Raw genomic sequence first — 25,112 nt, forward strand, 5'->3', positions numbered from 1 at the left:
TCTTTTTCTGCGAACAAAACGAACATAAAAGAGACAACTAAACCTTTACATAGCTATGCCACTGTTCAGTGGCTTCCCTGGCTTGTCCGCACGTCAACGGCGAGTTCCTCCCTTAGGCACAATATATAAGGAATAAGGCAAAGTTCCCAGTGACTCTACAATCAAGCCTGTCATTTGTGCAAAATAAGCCGCAAGAACTGAATTACATATAGGAGAAACCATCTTCTAATAGGCCTGAAAAGATATGAAATTCACGATTTGAAGCCAACAACAGTGTGTATATGCTTCGCTACGTGCAGCAAGAGAAGCCCACTGCTTCCGTGTTTATTAATCACTAAAGGAAATGCGCGCGCACCCTGACGGGGATCGATTTGCTAGCATTCGCAATTAAGATTTAGTCCATATTGTCTCTCTTTATATACATATACGTACATATAAAGGAAGTTGCATCGCAGGACTGGTGGTTCCGTATATACCGGCTAGTTATTAAGCGAGAAGCCATTGCATTCCGGCCAGGTTCCAGAACAACTCGCTAAACCTAAACTTGATTACAGAGCAGCCAGTAGCAGCAAAGTAATTGATGATGCATCTTTTATTAGAACTGCACTTTTATTTGCCTTCTATTGTTTCCTGTACTTCTATTGTTCTGATTATCTGATTCTTTGATTCTCTTCGCTTTTTGGCAGCCACGGAGCGCTCCGCACTATAGTGCGCCATCATTTATACGTTCATTAGTAAAAACACAAATCGAATGGAATGTTATATATGTTTACGTTTCGGTCATCTTAAGCTAAAGGTAACTTATTGGCACACGAATAAGAAAACAAAGAACAAAAAACAAAAGACGGACTGCAGAAAAAAGGAGACACACGAGCTTGGATCTTTGATTCACTGATGACGGTTAGAGGATTCATTGATGTCCTTCTTTCAATCGACATATGGTAAAGTCTATCGCACCAATTCATCATAGTCTAGTCAAAACACAGTCTAATTGTTAAGACTTTTATGTTTCGCAATATTAACTGCGTATGGTGGTAATCCAACCGTACCGTCTGAAATTGTATGGAAATGACAAGTTTGGGCATTCTAAATAATTTGCAATAACCGAAACTTAGAGAAATAGCTGCCCCCCCCCCCCCCCCCCCCCCCCCGTTTTTGTGCAACTAAAGGTTTACGCTGTGCAGCTCCGCTTGTTACCCCGACTATTCCAATCTGTGGTGACACGTGTCTGTGATCAAAAATAAAAGAGGCACTCCATTTCCTTTTTCCATCTCTCTGGTTATAAGCTAATACCCTACTCGAGAAAGTGATTTCAAACGAAGCGCATCAAATAATGATAACAAACGAAAAAAAAGGGCCAAGCAAAAAGGGAGAAAGCACAGAATATAAAAAGTGTAGACTAATGCTGAGCGATCACGCTTTCTCTTTCCCGATCACAAAGGAAAAATAACATCCTTTCACCTCCCCGCTTTTGTTGACTCAAGTTTCCATTTATATGGACATTTTATTTTTGTGCCCTGCACACATACAAAGTTGAAAGGAAACTAGAAAAATATATATACTGTATGTATAAAAGAAAGGTCAACGCCCTTTTTGATGCCCCCAATCTTCTTTTCCTCGTGAATTGGAACACCGTTGATATGGTCTCTATACAAAAGACCATAGAAACATTTTAGGGCCAATCGGCCGCCTTATGCGAGTAACACGTCGGCCTGCATTAACGATTCCTTTACGCAATATCGACCTGGGTTTCTTATTGTATGAAACAAGAGATGTGACGTGGACGCACGTTACTCCACGACGAGAAAAGCCAAGGGAAAAAAAGGAAACTTTCAAGAAAAAGTATCGGTCTTGGAACAAGTTCACGTATATACACTCCTACAGCCGGGGCATAGCATTACTAGGGAAAAAGTGTAGAATAACAGCAACAAAAAGGGACGGTTGTATTAGGATGAAAAACTCGTAAAAGAAGATGGTACGGAAGTTGAAGGAGAACAGAAGACGGTCGAAAAAGAAAATAGAAAAAGGCATGCTATTTCAAAGCAAAAACGTATGTATTGAGATGAGAAAAAAAAGAGTAATAATAATAATAAAAAAAAGGAATCACTCGGGCGATCAATCAATGCCCGCTCCTAATGGTGCGCCAGCCGGACCTTCCATACACGATCCGAACGACGAGAGCTCTTTGAGTACGAGTATAGAAGAAATATAGTACGCAGCATGTAGACACGAATGAGAGCAGCAGCAGGAGCAGCGTAACCATATTATTATATATCCCTTGTCGTATATATATATATATATATTGTTGGCCGTCTAAGCCGATTTAATAGCTGACAATCGGCAAGATGGATATTAAACATCGATTTTTTTTCTTTCTCTTTTGCCTGTTTTGTATGAGTATCGAGAGGCTTGTCGTCTGCAAAATTGAGTGCTCACAAAGACATTATAGTCTTTTTCACTGAGGACTTCTTGTTGCTGTTGTTGATACTCTTCGGTCACACGTGAAAAAAAAATGGCTACAATTTCCCTATTCCGGTATTGCATAAGAGAATAGTAGCCTAGATTAGGATTCATTTTCTCTTGACCGGGAACAGATCAGATTCTATTAAATATCAGCCATACGGGATAGAATTTACGAACAGTGTCTAATTCTATATGAGATTTGTCTTCCGCCCCGATTGTTTTCTGAAATCAGGTCTCGCTTGGTCCAGTACCATCAGATAAATCGGCGGCTTTGGTTCGTCTTATGTGATATCAAGCCAGCCGAAAAATAATTTTCAACAACTCGATTCAACTAAAACAATTACAAACACTGTAGATATTTATTTGTCGCCATCGGGACATTGTGTAGCTGTGCGCTTCTGAACTTTGTTGAAATTTCACGTGTTGGGCCGTGTGTTGTTCACATTTCTCACACCGTCTATTTAATACCAAACTGATCCTTTCAGACCTTCGAGGCACGATACCTTTGACATAATGAAAGTTTAACAACAACGTATAGGCTTCTTCGATAAATTCACTATACCCTCCAACTTCTTGTATACAAAACTATAGGGCACACACTTTTTGATGCTATATGAAATATTTCCACGTCTAACTTGGGTATTTCTTTTGCTTTGGGATTTACGGAGATTCAAACCAGGGATTTCAGCATCAAAGTCTCGGGAGTTTTCTATCCTTGTATAAAAATTTTAAATGAATATATACATTTGAAAGTTTAAATTGGTCGCCTCAATTTGATTGTAGTCCATTAATGTTCTAATGTAATTTTGGTTTCCATGCCAACAGTTTCAGACCATCTTTTTGTGAAGTGTTGTACATTTCATTTGATTTCCTCTTAAATTCTCTTCAGTTTAAAACTGTCCCAACTTCACGAACGCTCCCCGCTCTCCCCGACAATAGAACAAATCGGATTACGTCACAGGACGTAGACAATGTTTTGGCAACAAAACAACAAAGAAAGCGTATCAAATTTTGGGACGTACCTAAAACACCGAGTCGAAAGTTAAGGGTGACGACAACAACGTTTGCGTAACTGGAGAGAACGGAGCCATCGTAGAGGTGACTAGAGCCCCAGTCGAACGATTCACCGTGAATAAAGACGATGACTGGAAGACGATCCACTGTGTTCCCCGGCCGACCTGTAAACGAAACAAGAATAACAAAATGTTCAAATAAAACTGTAAATTAGTCATATCATTTACATATACTTAGTACACAGAACTAACTAGACAATATGCACGGGGCGAAATGAAAATGAAAGCAATATTAGAAGGACACAGTTGGAAGATAGAGCACAATAATCGGATTACTAAAAAGTCGAACTGACCGTCGGATAAATAGAGAAGAAATGGAGACTGTCGCCAGTGTGGGGACAGTGCACAGTTTCCCAACTTATTATTATTATTCGCTAGCCGTACCCGTAAAGCAGTCAGCCATCGTGATTTAGCGTGACAAGAATTCCAAATGGAGATCCTTTTGCGTTTTTATACAGCCACGGCCAATCCACCAGCTTCGAACCTTTGATTTATTCTTATAATGTAATCATCTTCAATCCAATTTCATGATAAAGATGCAATCGAACCTATATTCCCGTTGAGATCTTACAAGTATAGCCTGCACGGGGATTTTTATTTTCTGAATAAATCGAGAGAGGCACAGGCCAAATATTCCGCATCTTCGATAAAGATATTCGATCTTCGTTTGATTCCTTCTTTTATTTTCTTTGAAAAATATTGCTGATGCAGTGCGAGAAGTAATGGCGTTGCAACATGGGTCGGAAGTATTCGTTCCTTCGTTACGTCCTGATGCACGTCTTTGGGCTTCCAACCAGTCAGACTAAGACCACAGCCCATCATGTAGGCTATTTCGCTCGTCTTCTTGCACGTCTCGTTAATCGTTCAGGCACGGCTAATTCGTCGAATTGGAGTGGCTCGGCCACGAATCTACGATACCATTGTGCATCTAGCTCTTCCTTTGCGCCGCCGAATTGAAGATGCAAGTATAAGAAAGAAAAGAGGCTGCGTATACACGCTAGAGCCAACCAAGCAAGTATATATAGCGTCTTTTAATGTGTGTGCCGTTGAGCCTAGACGTCATTTTACGTCACGCGCTTGCAGTTAGCAATCAAGGCTTTACCTTGTTTCTTCCCTGTACAGATTTCAGGTCTGTGTAGATCCACCGTCCAATTAAAATCGCGAGCAACGTCGAAGAGCATCAAAGGGCAAAAAGGATTTCATCTATATAAATGAGGCTAGCTGTATTTTCTTGTTCTATTGATAATCAAAAAAAAAATATTCTTCTCTGCATTGCATCAAATGTGAAGGCGAGGCAACATACGAGTGCAATCAATCATGTGTATCTATATTATATTTCACGTTGTATAGACCTCTTATATCCCCTACGTTATTGATCCTTCGCCACGGCCGGCCTGAGAAGCACAGCGTCCGAAGTATGTAACTCTCGTCCGCAGTGTATACTAATCTCTTTAGGTTTACAATTTTTACTTTTTAGATGCTAATGCCATTAGGAATAGACCAGAGGCGTGGCTGAATGTGTTAGCATCAGCGAGAGATGCTCTTGTATATTAAACGTATTTCTAATTCTCTTAAGACGTTCGCAAGTTGCAAACCGTTTGTGCGATAAAACAAGAATTGTGTGGACTTTGGATTTGTTTTCCGATGATAACGCATGCGAGCGTTTGGCAATGACTCATCTGTCTGTTTTCCCTGTCGCATCCCGTCTTTTGTTAACGAGTCGATTTGTCAACCTAATAACTGTTGGGGTGGACATTAGAAATGTGATGCTTTTCTTTACGCCTTTTTTTTTTCATTTATTATTATTGTTAATGGTTAGCGAGCGTTTGTGTTGCTGCTGTTTGTCGTTTGATAATCTAATCTGACGATCGATCCTTTAGTCGAGTAGAATAGGCTAAAGGACAACGCCCGACTGATGGAGTGGGATCCGAATCATCCACCACAGCTGACTGTCTTCTATATGCTCTTTGACTTAGTTGCTTTGGCCTCATCAAGACTAGTATATGGTCTATTAAGGGCCAAAAAGGCGGAGGAGAGAAAAAAAAAGTATACCCACTCCCAAGTGTTATTAGTTTATATAGCCGTCCAGTCGTGTCATCATAATCTGGCTTATCGCCAAAAGCAGTTGTTTGTTTAAGTATTGGTGAGCTGTGTACATACAGACATAAAACTCACTGACGTTTGGCCTGTATCGAATTAACACAATCGTTTCACCTATTAGAGTCTTCCCTTCTTAAAGACATGTAAATAAAAGAGATGTTTTATTACAAAGTTTTAAAAACAAATCCATATTTGAAATGTGGCGCATGATGACAAATAAGGTGATAGGTGCTGGCCTGTCGGGTGAAATTTCTACACGCACGAGAGAAAAAAAAGTAGATCGCCTATGTTTAATAGGCTAATTTCAGGCGAGAGCTTCATGCCATGTTATTTATAAACATCGGAAAGGAGACAAATGGTTGTATTTCTCAGCTTATGTCTCCCAAAATAAAAATATCCAACAACGATTGCCTTCCTTTTTATTTTTTTTGGTCACATAAATGAATGGCTTTCTCTGCGTGACTGCGTCAAAAGACAAATTGAACAGATCTGTTATTTTGCTGGCTGCGTGCTGCTTTTTCGTCGATAAACAACTGAAGTTGGAAGCATTACATATCTGCACGGCCCGCTTCAAATGATTCCTTTTTTCCCTTCTTATTCTTCTTCGTTCACCCTCTGTCGCACTTTGAAACTATTTATCCTGTACACGAACCTGTTCAAACTTACGGGACCTTATAACAGGATTGCGAGTCAAAGCGCGTAGAATTGAGAATACCGTGCCAGCTACTTATTTCACGCGTAATATTTCAACGAACAATTTATTAGCCAACTATTTACAAACCCCGTCGCTTTTCTCTATAGTATACACACACTTTTATGCTTGGATGAACCATTCATCCTCTACGTTCTTCCCCCTCCGTTTGCGACACTTTCACGCTCGTCCCTCGGCTCACCACACGGCCACAGATCTAAACTCCCGCGTGAATGATGTTCTTCTTGCTTCGTAAATCTTGTTGTCTGAAGTGCCAGGGTATACACTTGTGAGCTGTTCCTTCAAGACACACATGCAAGTGACAATTCTTGTTGTTAAAATTGACCTACACACGTCCACTACTATGCAAACTACCTCTCTAAGGGAAAAAGTACAAGAGATACATCCAACAGAAGCTGGAAGAAGATTGTGCGTTGTAACTCAGGTCTTGTTTTGGCATTTTATCGTGTGCTCGTGTTTCGTGAATCTCTCCAACACCCTTGTTTTCCATTTTCATTTCACTTTCTCCCAGTTAGATCATTTTTGTATGATATCAAATGTTTACTCTTGCTTCATACCTTCCGAGAATCAGGTCCAAAAATTATAGTGCAGGTGGTTTCACGTTTATTCTTTCACACAATCACTTTTGTTGTTCGATTGTTGGCATCTTTGAATTGTCTTTTGAGTCAGAACGGATGTGTGAATACTAGTTGACTCTTTGATTAGAACTTGGCTTAACAAGGATATTCTACTTGAAGTTTTTGGCCCCGTCCCACAAGCAGGGATCAAACGCCGCCACAATTACGCAACAAAACACGTATAATTATTCTGCAGACATTTTTTTTTCCAGCTTTTTCTTTCTCGGTTCGTCTACAAGTCAACCAGGATAGCGACAGTTTTGGCGGCCGACTGGAAACCCAGTGAACCGTAGAAGGTCGGTGACTGCGTGGCGGCGTTTCGTGCAGCCACTAGCTAAGGCAGTATGGATTCATCTTCATCACTAGGGTCGCGTGTATTGTGGCTGCCCGTTGGCGAAGAAACGCGTCGACCCAATGCAGCGGGCTCAACTTTCCATAATTCAACCGGCCGTGACGATAATTCCCCCCCCCAGGCCCGCACGATACATTTTTCTTTTTCGTGTGTGGATGTTACTGGGTCAGGCGCTGTCTCAGTTATTTTCCCCTTGCGATTCGTCTTTTTATTATCCCCATCTTTCACCAGTAGGAGAAAAAAATAGGGAAATCCATCCTCTACGCGCCGTCAGTTTGCATCAGTCTTCACTTCTTCTTTTTGCTATACGTACTTCAATTTCTCTGTTTATTCCTTCTTCTCCTTATTTTTCTCATGTTTTTTCTTCTAGTTTTTTACTTTCTTTTCGGCCCAAATGTTATACAAGGTGATCCGACCGACCAAACTTGAATTGAGGGGGCTGGATTGATGAATTATTCAACATTTTTCTCGTTTTTCTTGCACACGAATGGTGAGTGATGCAGCTGCCTGAATATGCCCAACTCGTACACAGCAGAAGAGAAGAAAATGCGAAGTCTTCTATACTACCAGCTGGGACAACTTGCTTAGTAGTTTTCCCGAAACTCTGTACTCCGATGAGAAGGTCTACAGTACCGGGTATTACACTACTTTCCAGGGATAATTGGATGCTGCTCGACTTGTTTCTCCCTACTCGGCCGCCAGTAGTCTTCTCTTTCGTCAGTACTGGTTGTCGTGCTCTGTCCAATACAAGTACGTATCAAAATCCCCAATAGGGATTGATCGAAACTGCCACATTGTACAGGTCTAAATCCTTCGCCACTATTTAGGAACTATTTCGCTTTATTTTTTGAGCAACTGGACTAAAAAAAAAATAGTTCCCAAAGGGCTTATGTAGGGAGACGTCTTCCAATGGGTTGGACGTACGTCTTGAATGGCTTTGAAGCCTGTCTGACGTATGTACCGTGTGTACGCACTGCTTATGTTACCGAAACGCCAGCCGATGTCTAGAGAACGGTATATATAGTACCAAGGGAGATGTTGCGTCATCTTCAAATTCAATAGCAACTGACTATTTCCACTTTTGCAATTGTAAATGTTGGACGGACTGTTGGGGGAAGAAAAACATCGCTTTGTTGTTCCCCTTCGTTTTTTGTTTTTACGCTTTCTTTTAACCTTTTTGTGGCGAGGTTTTGATATCAATTTTCTAGTTGCAGGGAATAAAAAGCATTTTTTTTTTTTTACCACAGTCATCTTTTTTTAAGAGACAAGTACCGCCGGACGGCAATCTAATCTTGTTGAGCAGACATGGACTTTTGCTCCAAACTTCCAGCGGCATCCAACTCTGGGCTGTCTTTTTTTTTTCTTTGTTCCTTCTGTTCGTTTTGTACTTTGTTGTAATAGACTGTCTCATCGTGGTTCGTCGGAAGCGTATGCACTTATGTGCCGCAATGCCTCACGTTTGCACGCAGTGCGGCTGCTAATGTCGCACGGCGTAGCTGTCCAGCCTGCGGGTATGTTGACCATTAAAAAAAAAGACACTTCTTCAGTTGTAGATGTACATGAGCCGCAAGTTGAATCATCAACGAAAATGTTCATACAAAGACAAAATAGTCGTAGCTTTTTTTTATCTCATATCTCTGGGCGAGTTTCCATAGCAACGAGCGAAACTATCGCTTTAATGGAATAAGTAAAGATACCTATTTATCACGATTTAATGGCACTGCTACGGATTTTCACTATTCAGGTGCATCCAATTCCGAATCTAAGATTTTGTAGTAGCTATTAAGAGTTTCTCAACGTTCCCTACTAAATAGCAAAAAAAAAAAATAAGAAAAATAACAAACACCGCACTTATAATTGAAAGGATCTCGTTTGCCTATACGTGTGGCTCCAGCGAATAGAAGCAAATAGGGAAATTCTGTTTAATACATAAGGATTGCCGTATCGACCGCAGTTCATTTTCATTTATCTATGTTAGCGGTTCTTCGTCTAATTATTTATAGTAGTCCCTTGTGCCATCATTAAACAAATCAAAATGGACCATTTGTCTTTGCCTTGCAACGCTTCGAATGGTCACGAAAACTGGAAGGTGTTGTTTTCAAATAAAACCCCATTTATATGAGCTTGCAGTTCATAGGATTCGAAAGATCCATGAACCTCTTGCATTGGCAACGGACGAAAAAAAATTAAAGATAAAAAGGGGAAAAAACGAAGGATTTATGAGATGTGCGCGTGGGGACAGGTCGTCTGACTTCAGGGAACCAATAGGCGAAAAAGAGAACAAATAGCAACAGAGGGACGTCTCTTTCATCGTCTAGCCAGTTACATTAGTTTAAAGCAAGAAAGTAAGTACACTGGCCAAAGGAAGCGGAGCTCTGGTATAGCCAACTGGCTCGTAAATCAGCCGATTGTCGTGTCACCTAAAGACGCTGGCCATAAGGAGAGAAACGATGCGGTGTAGTCGCTTGGCAAAGCGAGCGCAATTCCACGTTCCAGCCGGATCTTTCATTGAAAGAGACATCCGGAAGAAGAAAAATTATGTGGGTGTTTGAAAAGGTGAAAGTTTTTTTTTGTATCGCGGTTTTTTTATAGCAATGTCATGCACGGAGAAATGCGTTTTCCACCCGAAGTTGTTGTCAGTCAAGTTTCCTCTATCAATTGGATTTTCTTGTACGCCTTACTAGTCAAATATCAAAAACAAAAGTATAAGTTTGTACATAAAAGTGAAAGCCGCTTGTACAACCGCACCAATGGTGACATTTTTTGTTGTTAGATATTGAGAGGGCCAAGTGCTAGATGAGCTTGAATGGGATGCAGATAAAAGACAATGCAATGCAGAACATTGGATAAAAATACTGAGAGGTGTTGCATAACAGAATTATCCAATACCGGAGTGTTCGACAAATGTATATCAGTGTTGTGTATATGTCTGCTCTAGGGTGATAAATGATATATTTCCATGTTATTTCCATAATAAATACGTGTACATATATATTTTTTCCCTTTTTTTGGCATCTTGCAATATCCATACAGTTGCTGCTATGGAAATCTTACGCCTTGCCAGTATATTAACGAAACAATGCCGTCTTTTTTTAGTTAATGATTATATAAGGCCGTCAGATAATATCGCTACTTTTAATATATGGCATGTTAATCTGTCAGTCGTTTGACGAAAAGTTTCCCGAAATCCACGATGTACATTAAATGATACATAAACACAGCATACAGTATTGCATTTTAAATGCTATTGCTGTACGGGAACGGCCAAATCTGTTAATGCGGCGCATTTGTACTTTGCTTTCAAAACCGTTGAGCTTTTAGTCCGTCCTTATTTGTTATTCGTTTCATTTCGGTTTCCCTGGAAAAAAAAACTAAGACTATGACCAATCGATTGGACACGTCCAAACTTGCGACTTTGTTTGACGTCAAGCTTATACGGATTGGAATTTCCCAGGAAAATCGTGGTCAGCACTCAACAATGCCCTGGACACTGTATAGCCTTTTACTTTGGTGATGGCGAGAAAAATAGAGAAACCCAATTGAACGATGGTAAATAAAGAAAGCCTTTTCCGTCGTACACATACAACAACAACGTAACTTGCAAATCAAATGCAATGTGCCTATTGACAATAGGTTTTTTTAACCTGACGAATGATGACGTGGCTACCAACACGTATGTTCGCTGTTAGTCTTTTGTTGCCGGGCGACGAACATCGCAGGACCTTTCAGTTCATATGAGAAAGCTCACAAGTGCCTACAACGGCCATTCATTCTTCTCGGGTGGTCACTCTAAAACTACTATATGCCGTTGACCGTTGTATACAGCTCACACATCCAATACAACTGAGTCAGTTTGTACTACAAGAATCTTTATTTACCAAAAGCTGCTTCAACTTTTGCTTTCTTATATGGAATGGGCAACGTATACTGCCCTCCTATTCCTTGGTCCCATCGGCTTTGTATTGCTACCATTATTCAATATTGAATTTCCCCGACGAAATAGAGCCTTATTTCTATCAACAACGTCTAGTATCGTTGACAAATGGCCTCAATCTATGCACGTTTTATATCGATCTTTAGGGGAAAAGGAAATAGTAAAGGTAATATATCGGCCATTTTTTTCCGCCCAGCAAGGATCACTATCATTCAACTGTGAAGCTACGCAAATGAATAGAGTACTACTCTGTAATACTATCAAGGTGAATGTAGAGATGTTATGCGTATGCGACCAACTGTATACGGGCAAGCGTGAAAAACGATTAAGCATAAAAGGGATCCGTGAACTCGTTGGCACCGTGTTTCTCGCTGGTAACACCCTAGAAGATTAAAGTGACGTAGTCGATCCCCAAACGTTCATGCGATTCCATTTGAGCCATCAACCTAGTGCACCCTTTCATATCCACTTTGTTCCGTTTTTTCTCATTTTACTAAAGACGTCCCATTATATATGTACATTCCGAGAAGACGCAGAGTAACAAAGTCTGTTAGTCTGAACAAGGTAGCACCAAACTTGAAGGGTCGAAATGGATGTACTCTTCTACCATTTTCATTGCCATCAACAGACAAGGATACCGAGTCGCTCCGATCGCCCACTTAATAGTTGTTCACGCTGAAGCTGTTAGAAGACGTCCCTGCGAATAGCTCCGGCCTCATCACGCGAGTGCCTTAATGAAACGTACGTTGCCGACTGTTCTCTCTCTCCGTTCTTCTAGTGGCTATAGCATGAAAGCCAAAGACACCCCGTATAAGCAGAGCAGCAGCTCCAAGTCGCAGGATTTATCGTTTCTTTTTTTTTTCAATCGCCTTGGCAACGGTTGGTTGGCTGGTTGGTGAGGTTTTCAGATTCACAAGAAACAAAGAGGCTGAAAGAAAGAAAGACCTAACCTCGAAACATAAAAATAGTCTAGGAAAGATGAAAGAGAACTTATTTTTTTTTTTTTTTTGAAAAGAAAGAGTAAGAAAGGAAAAGAGAATGCGTGCTGAAAAGGTGGTAGGCTTTCGCTCTTACAACTTAACGTCGCACGATCCAGACAACGCACAACGTCTATTTCGTTTTCGCCCTGCATCGCGAACAAATGGAACAAAGAGTTTTCGGGGGAAAAGCGCACGGGTGGGGAGAAAAGGGCTACTGGCTCTATGTGAGAAAAGAAAAGACGAGGACAAACGTCAGAAAGATCAAAGCAACACAATACAACTTCTTGTTGTCTATACCATGAAAAAAAAAAAGGAAAAAGGGTTTCGAGGTACATTGCGAGCAATACGCCGGCGTGCTTTCGCATGTTGGGATTGTATTTTGCCAACGCCTCGGGCATTTTCTCCCTGAAGAGTCTTGGCCAAGTTAGCCCCTCCATAGTTCGCAGTTTGGTTAGGTTATGGCGCTAGAGGTACACAAAAGATCTAGTGTCTGTAAACTTTAACAATTCACGTGCCCAGGCTGGCTCTGCGAGATGGAGAACAAGAGAGAAAGAAGGGAGGAATGGGCGGAGGAAACAACTGGAACTTGGTTGTTGCGTGAATTAGGACGGGATGAAAAACCCATACAGCCTTGTGGGAGGTAGAGCGCATAGGGCAATCGTGATAGCGCTAATGAGAAACCGTGTCAATTAAGGCTGCCGCAGGCGGGTTTTCAAGCTGAAGACGCGGGGCCAGTGTTAGAAGAACTCAAAAGAATAAAAAGAAATTGAGGGAGTCTTTTGTCGCCCCCTTGGCAAAGAACTCGCATTGAAGCGCTTTTCTATTGGTTGTTGTCGAGAAAAAGGCAATCAGTAAACAGAAAAATCTGGCAGAAAAGAGGGCAAAAAAAGAGCGTAAAAGAATAGAGGATGACGATCAGGAACCGTGCAAACGACACGCCCAATCACGAATCGTCTGAGAATTATCCAAACGTTTTTGTTTTCTTCCAAACCGAGTATATGAACATACACTTCATCGTCGATTCGCAACGACCCTCCACCCAAAGTACAGCGCACGTCGTGAATTCGTGAAGACGTCCTCATCGGGGCGTGGTGTACCAAATTACGTGCGTAACATAGTGGACAACATCGATCGTAACAAATCATTCAACCGGGATATCGTTAGACATCCTTCTTTTTTTCTTTTAATTGCAGACATGAAACCCCAAGTGGTTTTCTCTTCTCGAAAGATCCAATGGATACAATGATGACATAAACCGATACGCTCTAAGAGTTCTCAGCCAATCGTATACATAACGGGTCCCCTCATCAATGATGATGGCCTTCAACGTTTCCATTTAAAATTCCGCGCAAACGAACTTTTTCCATTCGAAAAATTGCGCGCAAACGAAATCTAAACGCTCCCGACGCTTGAAGCTCTTTATCTTTTTGAAGGGCTCATTGACGTTGAAGCTACTCTATTTATCTCTTGTATTGCGATGAAGGGAGAGAGGGGCGGGTTACTTTGTCGAATGATAAGCAGCAAAAGACTCAAGTATGTATTTTCACTTTGCCATTTGTATGCGAAACTGAAAGCAGTTCGCACGAGTTTTCAGACTCAAGCTTTCACGGGACGGACAGAACCCTTAGGTGTCTTCTCATTGAAGCACTTAAATTCGCTACACTCTCCATTCCGGCGCATCCATTTAGCTTGATGGCCTTAGGCTAGGTCAATATTGAACGTAACGGGTGTGAACTGAACTTACCCTGGAACGGAGCGTAAATGTTGAGATGAAGGCAATCTTCGCTCTGATTTTTGGCCAGCGATTGCTCAATGTGGAGCAGGTAATCTCTTCGGGCTTTCGACATGAATTTGAGAGATTCTGTTTCATTAGCCAAGTTGGTAGGAAAACGCTGCGGGCAGGCCGGTCCGTGTCGGTCGGTCATACGCGTGCCCGGCCACGATTGCGGATTGCGTGTCGGGCTGAACCGGTTGATGCCGACGGGCGGTGTGGCGTAAGGAATGCCGAGAAAGACTTCAATGGGTCCCAACGGACTTGGCATGGATACAATGAGACCCTGGACTAGTCCATATCGAGTTTTGACACTCGGTCCGGGTGACGTTTTCCCAACAGAAATTGCTAGCAAACCGCCAACAGCCAGTTGTAGTAAAAGCAAACTGTGTACAATCATAGACGAAACGTAGACGACCCGTCTCGTCGCCATGTCAAACACGGAACAATTGAAGCAGATTCGAGCTTCTGAGAATTATATGGAAGAGTTGAATGTTGATATTGATCGACTGTGAATTAATACGGTCCACCTAACATTCGATCTCCAGTGTTTCGTCGTTGAAACCACGTTACGACGGACAAACATTCGAGAGTCACTGCACTTGTTGATCAGTTGTCGAGCACTTGATGAGCCGGAGACGATTGCATTTATCCAAGTAGGGAGAACACGATGACTTAGAGCAGTAAATGCAAGTAAAGATGGCGATAGTTTCATCACTGGCTTCTGGCCGTCTAATGTTTCAGCGTTGTCGCCAAAGCGCCAGCTGTTGCTGAGCAAGCGAAATTACACCGCCTGACAGAAAAAATATGAAGAAGAAACAATGTTAGTTCTGTATCTTATAGCTACAGACTGCATAACTTAGCAACAGGTATAATAAGGCATCAACTAGTTAGGAAAAGAACAACACGTATACAACAACTTTTCCATTAGTTATACTATTAGTTTGCTTTGTGCCTATTGAATGCGCTTGTGCCAAACAGAATCTTCGTATTTTTGTTGTTGTTAAACTTCGAAAACAAAGGAAAAGAAATTCAATCAATCAAAGTGGCTTTATACTATTTTTAATTGAATGTTTCTGCGCTGCGAGAAATCGTCACGGTCGTTTACAATTCTCAGACAGTTCACGTTGTTCTTTTTTGCGCCCTTGTTTAAGCTTGCCTATTAACAGCCGTCACGAGAGAATCCAACGCCGATAATGGCGTGGCAGCAGATTTCTTCGTCGTCCTGTTGCCAGTGCGATTGAACTTATTTGACGATCAGAGACAGCGGGATTTAAAAACTTTCCTGTCCACGAATTGCTGTTTCATCGAGAAGAATGGATTTCATTTTTAAGCATTCAGCCGGCGTTAAAAAAAAGATTGTCGTGACTTGGCTAACAATTTCAAGAGCATATTTTTCAGCACTAGGAGAAGAAGAGAGAGAGAGAGAAAAAAAGATGAAAAGAAATCGATGTAACCATAGCTGACAGCGCCATTCTGAAACGATGTTCACGCAAGCTTCTTGCCCCCGTTAAACTATTTTTGTCACGAATCACGTCTTGACAAAAAAGCCCATATATACAGTATATATGTATACTGTATATGTACCCAATTAAAATCAGCGTGATCCTTTGCTGAGGGGTCGAGCCAAATCAAAAAGTTCAAAGCTACACAAAACGATGACATGTTTACCCCGAACATTTGTGGAAAATTTTCGTCGCTCACGTGCTATTTCAGATACAATAACACAAAGATTGCTTGATGACAATGTCCTTCAAGTTGTTTTTCCCACTCTTTCTGAATTCACTTTGATGCAGTCATTCACTTTAACGGTAAATTCAATAACAACCTGCGACGACGGCAGCAGCAAACGACTGCCATTTGATTTAAAGAAAAGCAATTTATGTTTCTTCCGTTTTTCAAATGCTTTTTTTTCCAGAGCTTATACGTCCATTGAATATATCATTGCTGAGGCAAAGGCCTTTGAGAAGAAATAAAATCAATCGATTACACATAAATTTCCGTCGTGTTTCTTTTATCCCTCCAGCGGGCCATGTTCTCTTTCTTCCGAAAAAAAAATTTGTACTCCGCATGGAACCTGCGGTTTGCCTCTAGTTTCGATCGATGCCATATCTATAACCGTTTCTCTCTATGGGCACGGACGTAAAAATAGATCGACTTCTTTTTTTTTTTTTAAGGCGGAAGAAAGATTCCCCTTTGCATATGAATCGCAAGCTATTATTATTCAGGAAAAGACAGTAACCTTTTCGCCAGGCGCGACCCCAACACCTCTCCGCATCAACGTGCGGGAATTTATTGACGACTATTTGCTTTCAAGTATGTTGGCAGGGAGAGCGACAGACCATTTAAACATAAAATATCGATCACGGAGATTGTTAGCATTGCAACTACGGCTGTCTTTAAAACATATGCCAGAAGTGACCCCGGAAGAAGTGGCAAGAACCGCAAGCGACGTAAAAAAAAAAAGTTGAATCAAATGTTTTGGGACCATAGCAAAAAGAACGAAAGTATGGTAAAAAGTAAATTATAAAGGAAGAGAAAAAATAAATAAAAAACTACAAAACAAAGAAAGGAAAAGAAACGTGGGACTGAAGAGCAGCAACGTAGTAACTTCTATTTCCCCATATTTCTTTGTATAACACATGGCATCAACAGAAGAAAAAAAACAATAAGCGGAACGGTCAACGGGAAGGCGAAAAAACCTTACACTTTCAGGGTTTTGCTTCGTATTCAGTCACAGACTTTACGTCCGGTTGGGGTCTCGTTTCTTGTTTACTCCCCGCATGTACAGTTCCGTCTCCAAACGCCAAACCGGTCGCCATTACGGAAGTTGGTGCCCTACTCGCGGCTGACTTTCACAATCCATCAACGTCGCTTTGCAGTTTTACGCTTCTTGTCATCGCCGTGCAACTGGATCGTCTTGACTCTCTAACGAGATCCAAAAGAACTGTATCTACCCCACCCCCAGCATCTTGTCACGTCTAAAATATTCACGTTGATTCCGACATAAAATGCGAACACGAGCAACTCAGCAACGAAAAACTTTCCAACGTGTACTTTGGAAAACACAAAGCAAAATATCAAGTTGTGTTTGCTGAAACACTTGACTTTGCCAGAGCTTTATACCTTCCATTTTCCCCCTTTTCGTCCAATTTCAAGAGGGATGCCCTGTTGGAAATTTGAATACGGATATTTCCATTCTTCGTTTCCTAGCGCTGTCGTGTTGTACGCGGAAATGTAAAAGTGAGATAGAAATCCTTCACGTTATATTTGTGAGTATAGTTACAGCATAAATAACGATTTTTTTTTTTGGAGGGGAGAGCCGTTTTTGTTTTTCTTTAACAGAGGAACGGATTCTATATTTGCGCTTGAGGTTTCGCATTCGTAATGTTTGAGGCGGCCCTCTTTTCATTCAATCTTTACATCATCGAGAGTTAAATCCAGAAATAAAACAAGGATAAAGAGCAAACATCCAAAAAGTTTATTTTATTCTTAGATTTTATAAAATGATTTTAGCCCTTCGAATCTATTGAATAGAAAAGCGTTGCTAGAAATAGGCATTCATCTGTCATCGATTGATGCCCTCAATTCGTACGCAATTGTCAATTTTTCATCGCAAATGCCGTGATGAGCGAACGTTGCAGCTGACGATTCCTCCATTCCAGACTATTCGAATTGAAAAGTAAAACATATGGTGTGCGAGAAAAGCAAAAAAACAACAAAAATGGCATACATCATTCCTTTTAGAGTTTCTATTCACTACGACGAGTGCGCCGAGTTTGCACTCGCACTTGCATATTTATTGTACGCGTCCACAGAAGCGGACAGTGCGTCATTTTTTGTTCAGATGACCAGTGGGAAAACATCCGATGCGAATATGCATAAAGAATGGAGACCCAAGTTTAGATGACGTCGATTGTCAAAGCTCTATGCAGATCGAAAAGACACAGCTGACGCATGTTGATACGAAATGCTTAAACGATAGAACAAAAATGAAATTCTTCGTATAATTCAACAACCTTAATGCCGTGCTTGATTAATTTACGTTCAAGAGAGTCAAACTGCTTTCAAACTTCGCTCAAATGTCCAGCAACTGGATTCGCTAAGGAATCACGCTGTTAAAAATATGACTTCCAGATGCGACGATTATTCATGGACGATGAATGTGTAGAGATAACGAACACATGCAGTGGCTTGCAAATCACTGTTGATTCTTCGTAATTTAATGACTGACTTGAATAGTGATCAAACTGCAATGGCTCTTGCATCCGCAATAAAATAAAACATGGAACTATTTTAGGCTTTATGTACAATATATATTTTTCCTATATGCTTTTCTTTTTGTCTTCCGGTTGCCACGGGGATTGCGTGTTGATGATGTCTTACGTGTACATATACTGTACCTATTTGGTAACCCTTTTTCTAGTGCGGATCGATTGATCGTTGCCACATCATTCACGTTCGCTCTATGGTTTTGCTATTCCATCTGCTCTTCTTTTGTTTTTTAACCGGTCCACGATTTCTTTTTGCACAGTAATTTGCAATTCATTGGTACAAATATTTGTTTTTCCCATTCTGTTTTTGAATCAGTTCTTTTTGTCTTATGTCTGTTTCTTTCATTTCCATTTACTTTGCTCATTTCGTATTTTTGACTTTAATCTCCGAGAAGGGCGTAGCGACAGAGGCTACGTCAGCTCTATTATCTAAAGCCAAAACGGATGACGCACTGTCGGCTTGATAGTGGAAGTATGGAACACGGTGCGTATATGCCAGTGCCGGGTTGAATCCAGCTCGACATCCGGACGTTGACAGAAAATTATAGAAGCAGAAACGGCAGTTTCATTGAGTCAACTATAAGCGATGTGCTGCTGGTGCACACGAAAAAATAAACTACATATGCGATGCGCACATACATCAACTTTCGTGACGAACTATATGCAGTATGTGCATTTTCTTGTTTACTCTGGCCGGCTGGTCTTCCACTCCGTCATCGTTCTACACATTTTTTTTCATTCACCCCTCTTTCATTTATAGCCTACTGCGTTATTCACTCGCCATTTTTTTTCTTGTTTAGTTAAGTTCGGTGCTCGTCCTCTTCTACGAGCAATATCTGTTTTCCTCAATTTCAGCGTCCGGCTGATGTTACAGCTATGTATACCTCGAAATCCCCTCCGATCATCGATCCAGCATTTGGGATGGATGATCGCCTACAGAATACACACTTCACCTCCACGTAGACGGACAGAAAGACCGAGTTTTTTCTCATTTTGCCCAATTCCTTTAGTTTTGCTCTGTTTCACCAACATGTCCGGAATTCTTGTTTAACTGGAATCGGAAAAAATATCGAGTTAAGAACCAACTGCTTGTGTAATGATACAGAAATTGAAATACCACGTATACTATTTCAAAAGATAGGGATAATTGAGTGATGCAATGGACGGGGTAAACATCGTACTGATCGACCCGAAACTGTCGGTGACGGTAGCTCAGTAAAACATTCCACTCAAAAGAGTGCCAAGTTCACATCACAATGGCTACGTGACGAGTTGCCAGCCAAAATCGCTGGCCTCCATCGATCAACTTTTTAGCTGATTTTCGTTTTTTTTCTTTGCCCCACTCGTACTTTGCTTTTGTAACTCAATTTGATAACTATTCAAGCCTTATTCATCGTTCGTCTCCTATATTTAAACTGCTTACAACTCAACTGTCATTCGTTCTCGGCAGTATGAAAAACAGATCCAGAAAAACCATTCCTCTGGGCTGCCCAACACTCTCCTCCATCATCAAATCCTTCAATTCACCCACTTGCCAGTTCTCTTCTTTGCCAGTAAAACGATGACATGCCGATCCATTCAGTAGACTATATATATAGGACCACTGTTATTTGTTTGCAAGTTCTTCTTTTTTCATTTCACAGGGGCCGCGTTGCTGGAACTTGTGCAGAAGAAAAGGTCAGCAGCCACGACAACAAAATGGAAGCGACTAGAGTATTTATTATATGAGGACTGTATAAGCCATGACTGAGTCGACGACATTGACGGCGAAGGGAAGAAAAAAAAAAGAACAAGAGGAAGTAACCTCCGATGGAAAAGTCGGAAATAGAGGGAGATCTTACTAAGCCAAGTTCTGTCGCTTCGAATTCCAAGTTGGAATGTCATGAGAATCATGTGTGTGTATACACTATATGTGTACTGACATTATAGAGGTCTTCCTTTTTTTCGGTATTCAGATTAGGAATTTTCTGGTCGGCATAGTCACACAATAATAAAGAAAGAAAAAGAAAAATTGAACGTCAGAGTGGATGCAGTTCAATAACGTCCTCGTTATGGGTTGCTATTATTTCTTAAATGAACGCTAATTGAACCGTTTGTTAATTTTAAACAATCGATCAAAATTTAGCAAAACTGAATTGAAGATGTGCAAAAAGTTTCTTTTATCATTGAATTTAGATTTTACGTTATTCTGGTGACGTACCACTCGTTAACAAAAGACAGTGCTTGTAACTGAAAGCTGCCAATTTTTTCAGCAACTTCTTCCATTTCTTTTTTTTTTGCAAGTCAAGTGACCGCTTGATTCTGCACTATTAAATGCAGACATTGTCAGTCTATTCCGTAGCTACACACATATGCCATCCACTGCGGTGTATATTTGTCAAAAATGAATGAACTGACATTGGCTTTGTTTCCCATGACAAAGGCGAACGTCTGGAGAATAGGATCGAATAAATCAATGAATGTGACGAAAGGATGATACGGGCTCTGAACATATAAACTAATAAAACTCTCATGTGTTTGCCTCTTGTAATTGTGCATCTGGTTAGCGCAGGTTTCATAACAAGTCAATTTATCTCGACCAAAAAAAAAAAGGTCACGCGACTCTAAACAGAACTAAGGACCAAGAAATTAATAAGTGCCACGTCTTTGCTTGCTCTTTTCCTTATAATCTTTAGTGTTATTAAAAGCCACCCATCTGCTGTCCGTGTCCCTTCTTCACCCTTTGCGGCTTTTCTATAGCCATTTGGAGAAAGAGGTCGTTCTCGTTGGCACTCGTCGCGTTTGCCCTTTTCTCGGCTGCTGATAGAAAACGTTGACTTCTATGTTATCTCGTTTGAATCGCAAGTCGTGTACGCGTACTTGTGCGTTTTGACGGATGCATACGTGTCACGTCTCATTCTCTGTCCTTTTTAATTCAAGTCATCGAGTTTGCTGTTACTGAAGAGAAAAATGGGAACGAAGGAGCACTTAAAGAAAACATCGATAAGAAAATGCTGACGGCGTACTTTTTAAAGGAAATTTTAAGCTTCCTGTTTTCTTGTTTTTTTTTCCAGATTTTATTAGCTGAAGAAAATCCATAAAAAGCAGGAGATTTTACTTTTCATTTGACACGTCCACGTTTTTCTCGTTCTCTTCACAACGTTTATTGTTGGTGTAGGCCATGCGGCAGTCTCTCTGTTTGCTGCTTCTCTTAACGTGGCCTGAATTGTAAAGTCAACAGCCCTCCTATACGATAGAAACCGTAAGGATTAGAGGTCTAGTTCAAACGAGTTTCAATCCCTGTTACGAATGAAAAGATGGGGTTCAAGGGCCCGTACTGTGAAGAGCCAACAAGACGTGATGAAAATGAATCGCTTTTATACGGCTCTGTTTATTGTTATTGTTTCTTTCGAGGCTCCATGCAAATGCGCGTCTTCCTTGCGTGTAACATAGGAGTCCAAGTTAAAGGCAAAACACATTACACGCCTGCACGAAATAATGCACCAAACTTATGTTCAAACGTATTTTCCACATGGCCCATTTTTCCTGAAGTTGTTGAGGATTTTTTGCGAGTAGCCCTCTTCCCCCCTTGAGAATGTTGTCTCTAATACACTAAGGCGACCTTAATTCTCAACTCACTCAACATTTTTCTATTTGTCGTCGGCAATTAGACGGCGCATATTTGCGGAAAAGCTTAGCCAGTTATTCATATTCCTCCATTTGCTGATTCTATATGAGTTCGGTTACTGCACGTCTGTGTACTGGCACGTATTCATATTGAACAGAATGATACGTTATGGCGTTTATTACATAAGCAGAACTTCCCATCTTGAGAGCTTGTTTCCCAAACAGCGTGAATTGGAATAGCAGAGGGGACACTATCTGAGTCCACCAGCCTTTAAAGGAGCCATATAGGCTGTCGGTTTATGCGTACCGAAACGTTGCGTTCGCTATAACCAAATGAAGACGACAACATCTATCACATTCACAAGAAAGGGAAGCCCTGTCTACACCTATAGCGAGGGGTGCGCACACATGCAAAAGTCGTGAGTTGTCATACTCCGGAACGACGACGAGCCACACTAGAGCAGAAAAGAAAAGAGAGTTTGAGGTTTTCTTTTTGTTGTTTGTGTTTGTATACTGTCCATATACTCTGTGGCGCGTGGTTCTCTGCCGGCTTGCTTGCTTATATTCCATGTGTTTACACAAAACGGAATTTTTTCTTTCACCCTTTTTAGTGCTCCTCTCGGCGTTGCATACGGAGCGGTAAGGCTGCATTTTCGTCGTAAAATCTTGTTGTATATTTACTCCCCGACGACTAACCCGCTTGAGACACACCACAGCCAATCATTTGATACAACACGGATTGTTGTCCCCCTCTTCTTCTTCTTATGTACATGATGATGGTCCAACGCCCACGGACCTACACCCGCTTCGCTCAATCATGTTTTCTCTTTGGATGAGGATTTTCCTTTTCTTTATTTTTATAGACGCATCCTTCGACCGAGACAATATATTTTGTTTTTATTCGTAGTACAACAATAGCGTGAACTTTATTACAACACGGAATTTACTAGAGTGGGCAAAAGAACATTGGGCCAGAAACTCAGAAATCTCCAGTCTGTCACGTAGGATTAGCCTATTTCGTATTCGATATTATTCACTCCATTTCATCTAACAGCAATAGATTTTTACCATTTTCCTATTATTTTAACGTTTCTAAATATCCAGCCCTTTGCATATTTCCCTCTTTTGTTTCCTGGTGTTATTTCCCTGATGCTCAAAACATTTCGAGCGTCTGTGAAGGGCTACCTGTCCTACATGTACAGCCAGGTGGTTACATACTAAATTTAACAATGTTTGTTTTTCACATAAAACTCGGAATGAGGTAAGAACATAAAACTTCAGTCTTCATCAGACACAATCAGCACTAGCAAATAAAAGCAGAGAAGAGAAATCCACCGATACTGAAACTCGTTGCAAACGCAATAACTGCAACGCACTTTCGCCCACTATGCGGCTACTCGTGTTATTGCTTGGTTGTTGTTTATTGCTAAAACAGTCGTTTTACTCGTTCACCGTGCCTCCACTCATGTCGCGGGCGTAATCAAATCACAGTGAAATATATTTGGGAGTTATAACCTGTTCTTGTTTGGACGTCAGTTGTTTTGCATAGGAGGATGAAATACCTTTCAAAATGAGACACTTACAGGAATAATGTTGACGTTGCTGTTGCGTAAAATGCGGTCTAGTTGAACACAGAAAGAGCCAATTTAAGGTGATGTCATCCAGCGTACTTGATGATGCCGCACTAATCGAGAAAAGTGATTCTCAACCTCACATTCAATTTCGATGCTATCGTCACCGGTTCTCATCGTCGACGGCGCACAATTCAAATCCTATCGCCAGAATATAGTTGTGTAAACGACGAATACAAGTTGAAAAAAAAAAAATAAACAAACAAGACACTCCGTTTCATCATTCAAAATCCATTTTTTTTTTCAAGCTGCTCACAAACTTTAGTACAAACTGTTTGGAGCGGTAGTATAGGCAAAAGAAAAAAAAGTTTGTGGAAGAAGACGCGGAGACCACTTTGGTTGAGCGAGCGAGACAGTGAAACTTTAGGTCGCCTCTCTCTTCAAAGACTGACTTGGAACTGCAGCATCCAACAACGGGCGACGGCCACTACTGTGCGATACTCTCTTGCGCCTTCTTCCCTCCTGCTCATCTGACGACGCATTTATTTTGTTTCCCTTCATACCAACCTCCCCACTCCTGTTTTACTTCTGCGTTTTGCTTTTTGGTACCCGAAGCTCTGGTCCGCCGTGAGGAATGAGAGCGGCCGATTTTCGTGGGAGGTATAGAAAACGAGGTCTGGTTAGAGTCGGCTGCATTTTGCGGAAGCTTTCTGCGTGATCAATCCAGCCCAACTGGGCATGCGCTAATACGTTGACGACAACAGGGCGTTTCCTCATCCATCCTTGTTTCTTTCTATTTCTTTTCCCTATCTGTGGTGTGTCCTCCTCTCTTTTGAAACACATCTTATTCGTGCAAACATCTTCTACCTCCTCATCTCTTCGTCAACGATGTCCTTCTTTTATTCCGCTTTGACGTCCAAGACGATGGAGGTGGTGGCGGTTTTTATAAGACAATGTCGGTCGAGAGCTCGGGGAAAACAAGGAAGAACAACAGCGCAGTGGACGGAAAGGATTCGACACAGAAAGAGCTTTTTTTTTTTTTAAAAAATAAAAAAAAGGACAGGAACAGACAAACGTGTCTTTTATGTTACGTCCCTTTTGTTCTCGCTCTTTTTTGTTTCCTGTTCCTCATTTTTTTTCTCTTTCGCTGGAATAACACTAATGTGAAAGAAAAAAATTTATGGAACGAAAAGCTGTCACAGCGCGGAAGCCTTGAAGGGCATGGCAAAATGAGCTAACCAATCGATATACAATTGCGTTTGGTCCGGCGTAGTCTATACGATAGGGTGACGCCGGAAGAGAGGAATAATAAAGTTACACCGATTGCTCTATGGAGATAGCGACCTCTAGGATACTAGGCATCGTTCGATATCTAAGCTGGTACACGTAATCCACTTGGTTGAGAGAGGGAGATGTATGAGCTGCCTGATGGACCGTTGCATTTCAAATGAACGAATTCTAGAGACGTAAACCAGGGCCATAGTTTGCATCACGATGTTTCTTTTTTTTTTTTTACTTGTGGAATATGAAAGTCAAGGCTGATCTTCCTCATCGTCTGTTGAAAAAGCAGCTAGAAGTGGAAAGCTTGTTATAGTGCAGCTGGAATGATTATTTTTTTAGGAGGAATTCTTTTGAAACATAATACATTTACCTTGAGGA

General features: G+C 41.1%; 1 protein-coding gene across 1 annotated transcript in view; it reads right to left on the reverse strand.

The window, feature by feature from the left end:
• Window positions 1-23,900, reverse strand: part of LOC130691031 (neuroligin-4, X-linked-like) — a 34,923-nt gene extending 11,023 nt beyond the window's left edge. The window contains exons 1-3 of the mRNA XM_057513937.2: window positions 23,466-23,900; window positions 13,976-14,795; window positions 3,486-3,641 (exon numbers count right to left, since the gene is read on the reverse strand). Coding sequence (XP_057369920.1) covers window positions 3,486-3,641; window positions 13,976-14,435 — 616 coding nt within the window. The 5' untranslated portion in view covers window positions 14,436-14,795; window positions 23,466-23,900. The remainder of the gene's footprint in view (window positions 1-3,485; window positions 3,642-13,975; window positions 14,796-23,465) is intronic.
• Window positions 23,901-25,112: the final 1,212 nt, after the last annotated feature.

The sequence above is a fragment of the Daphnia carinata genome, chromosome 1 (genome assembly GCF_022539665.2).
Source record: "Daphnia carinata strain CSIRO-1 chromosome 1, CSIRO_AGI_Dcar_HiC_V3, whole genome shotgun sequence".
NCBI classification, from domain to species: domain Eukaryota; kingdom Metazoa; phylum Arthropoda; class Branchiopoda; order Diplostraca; family Daphniidae; genus Daphnia; species Daphnia carinata.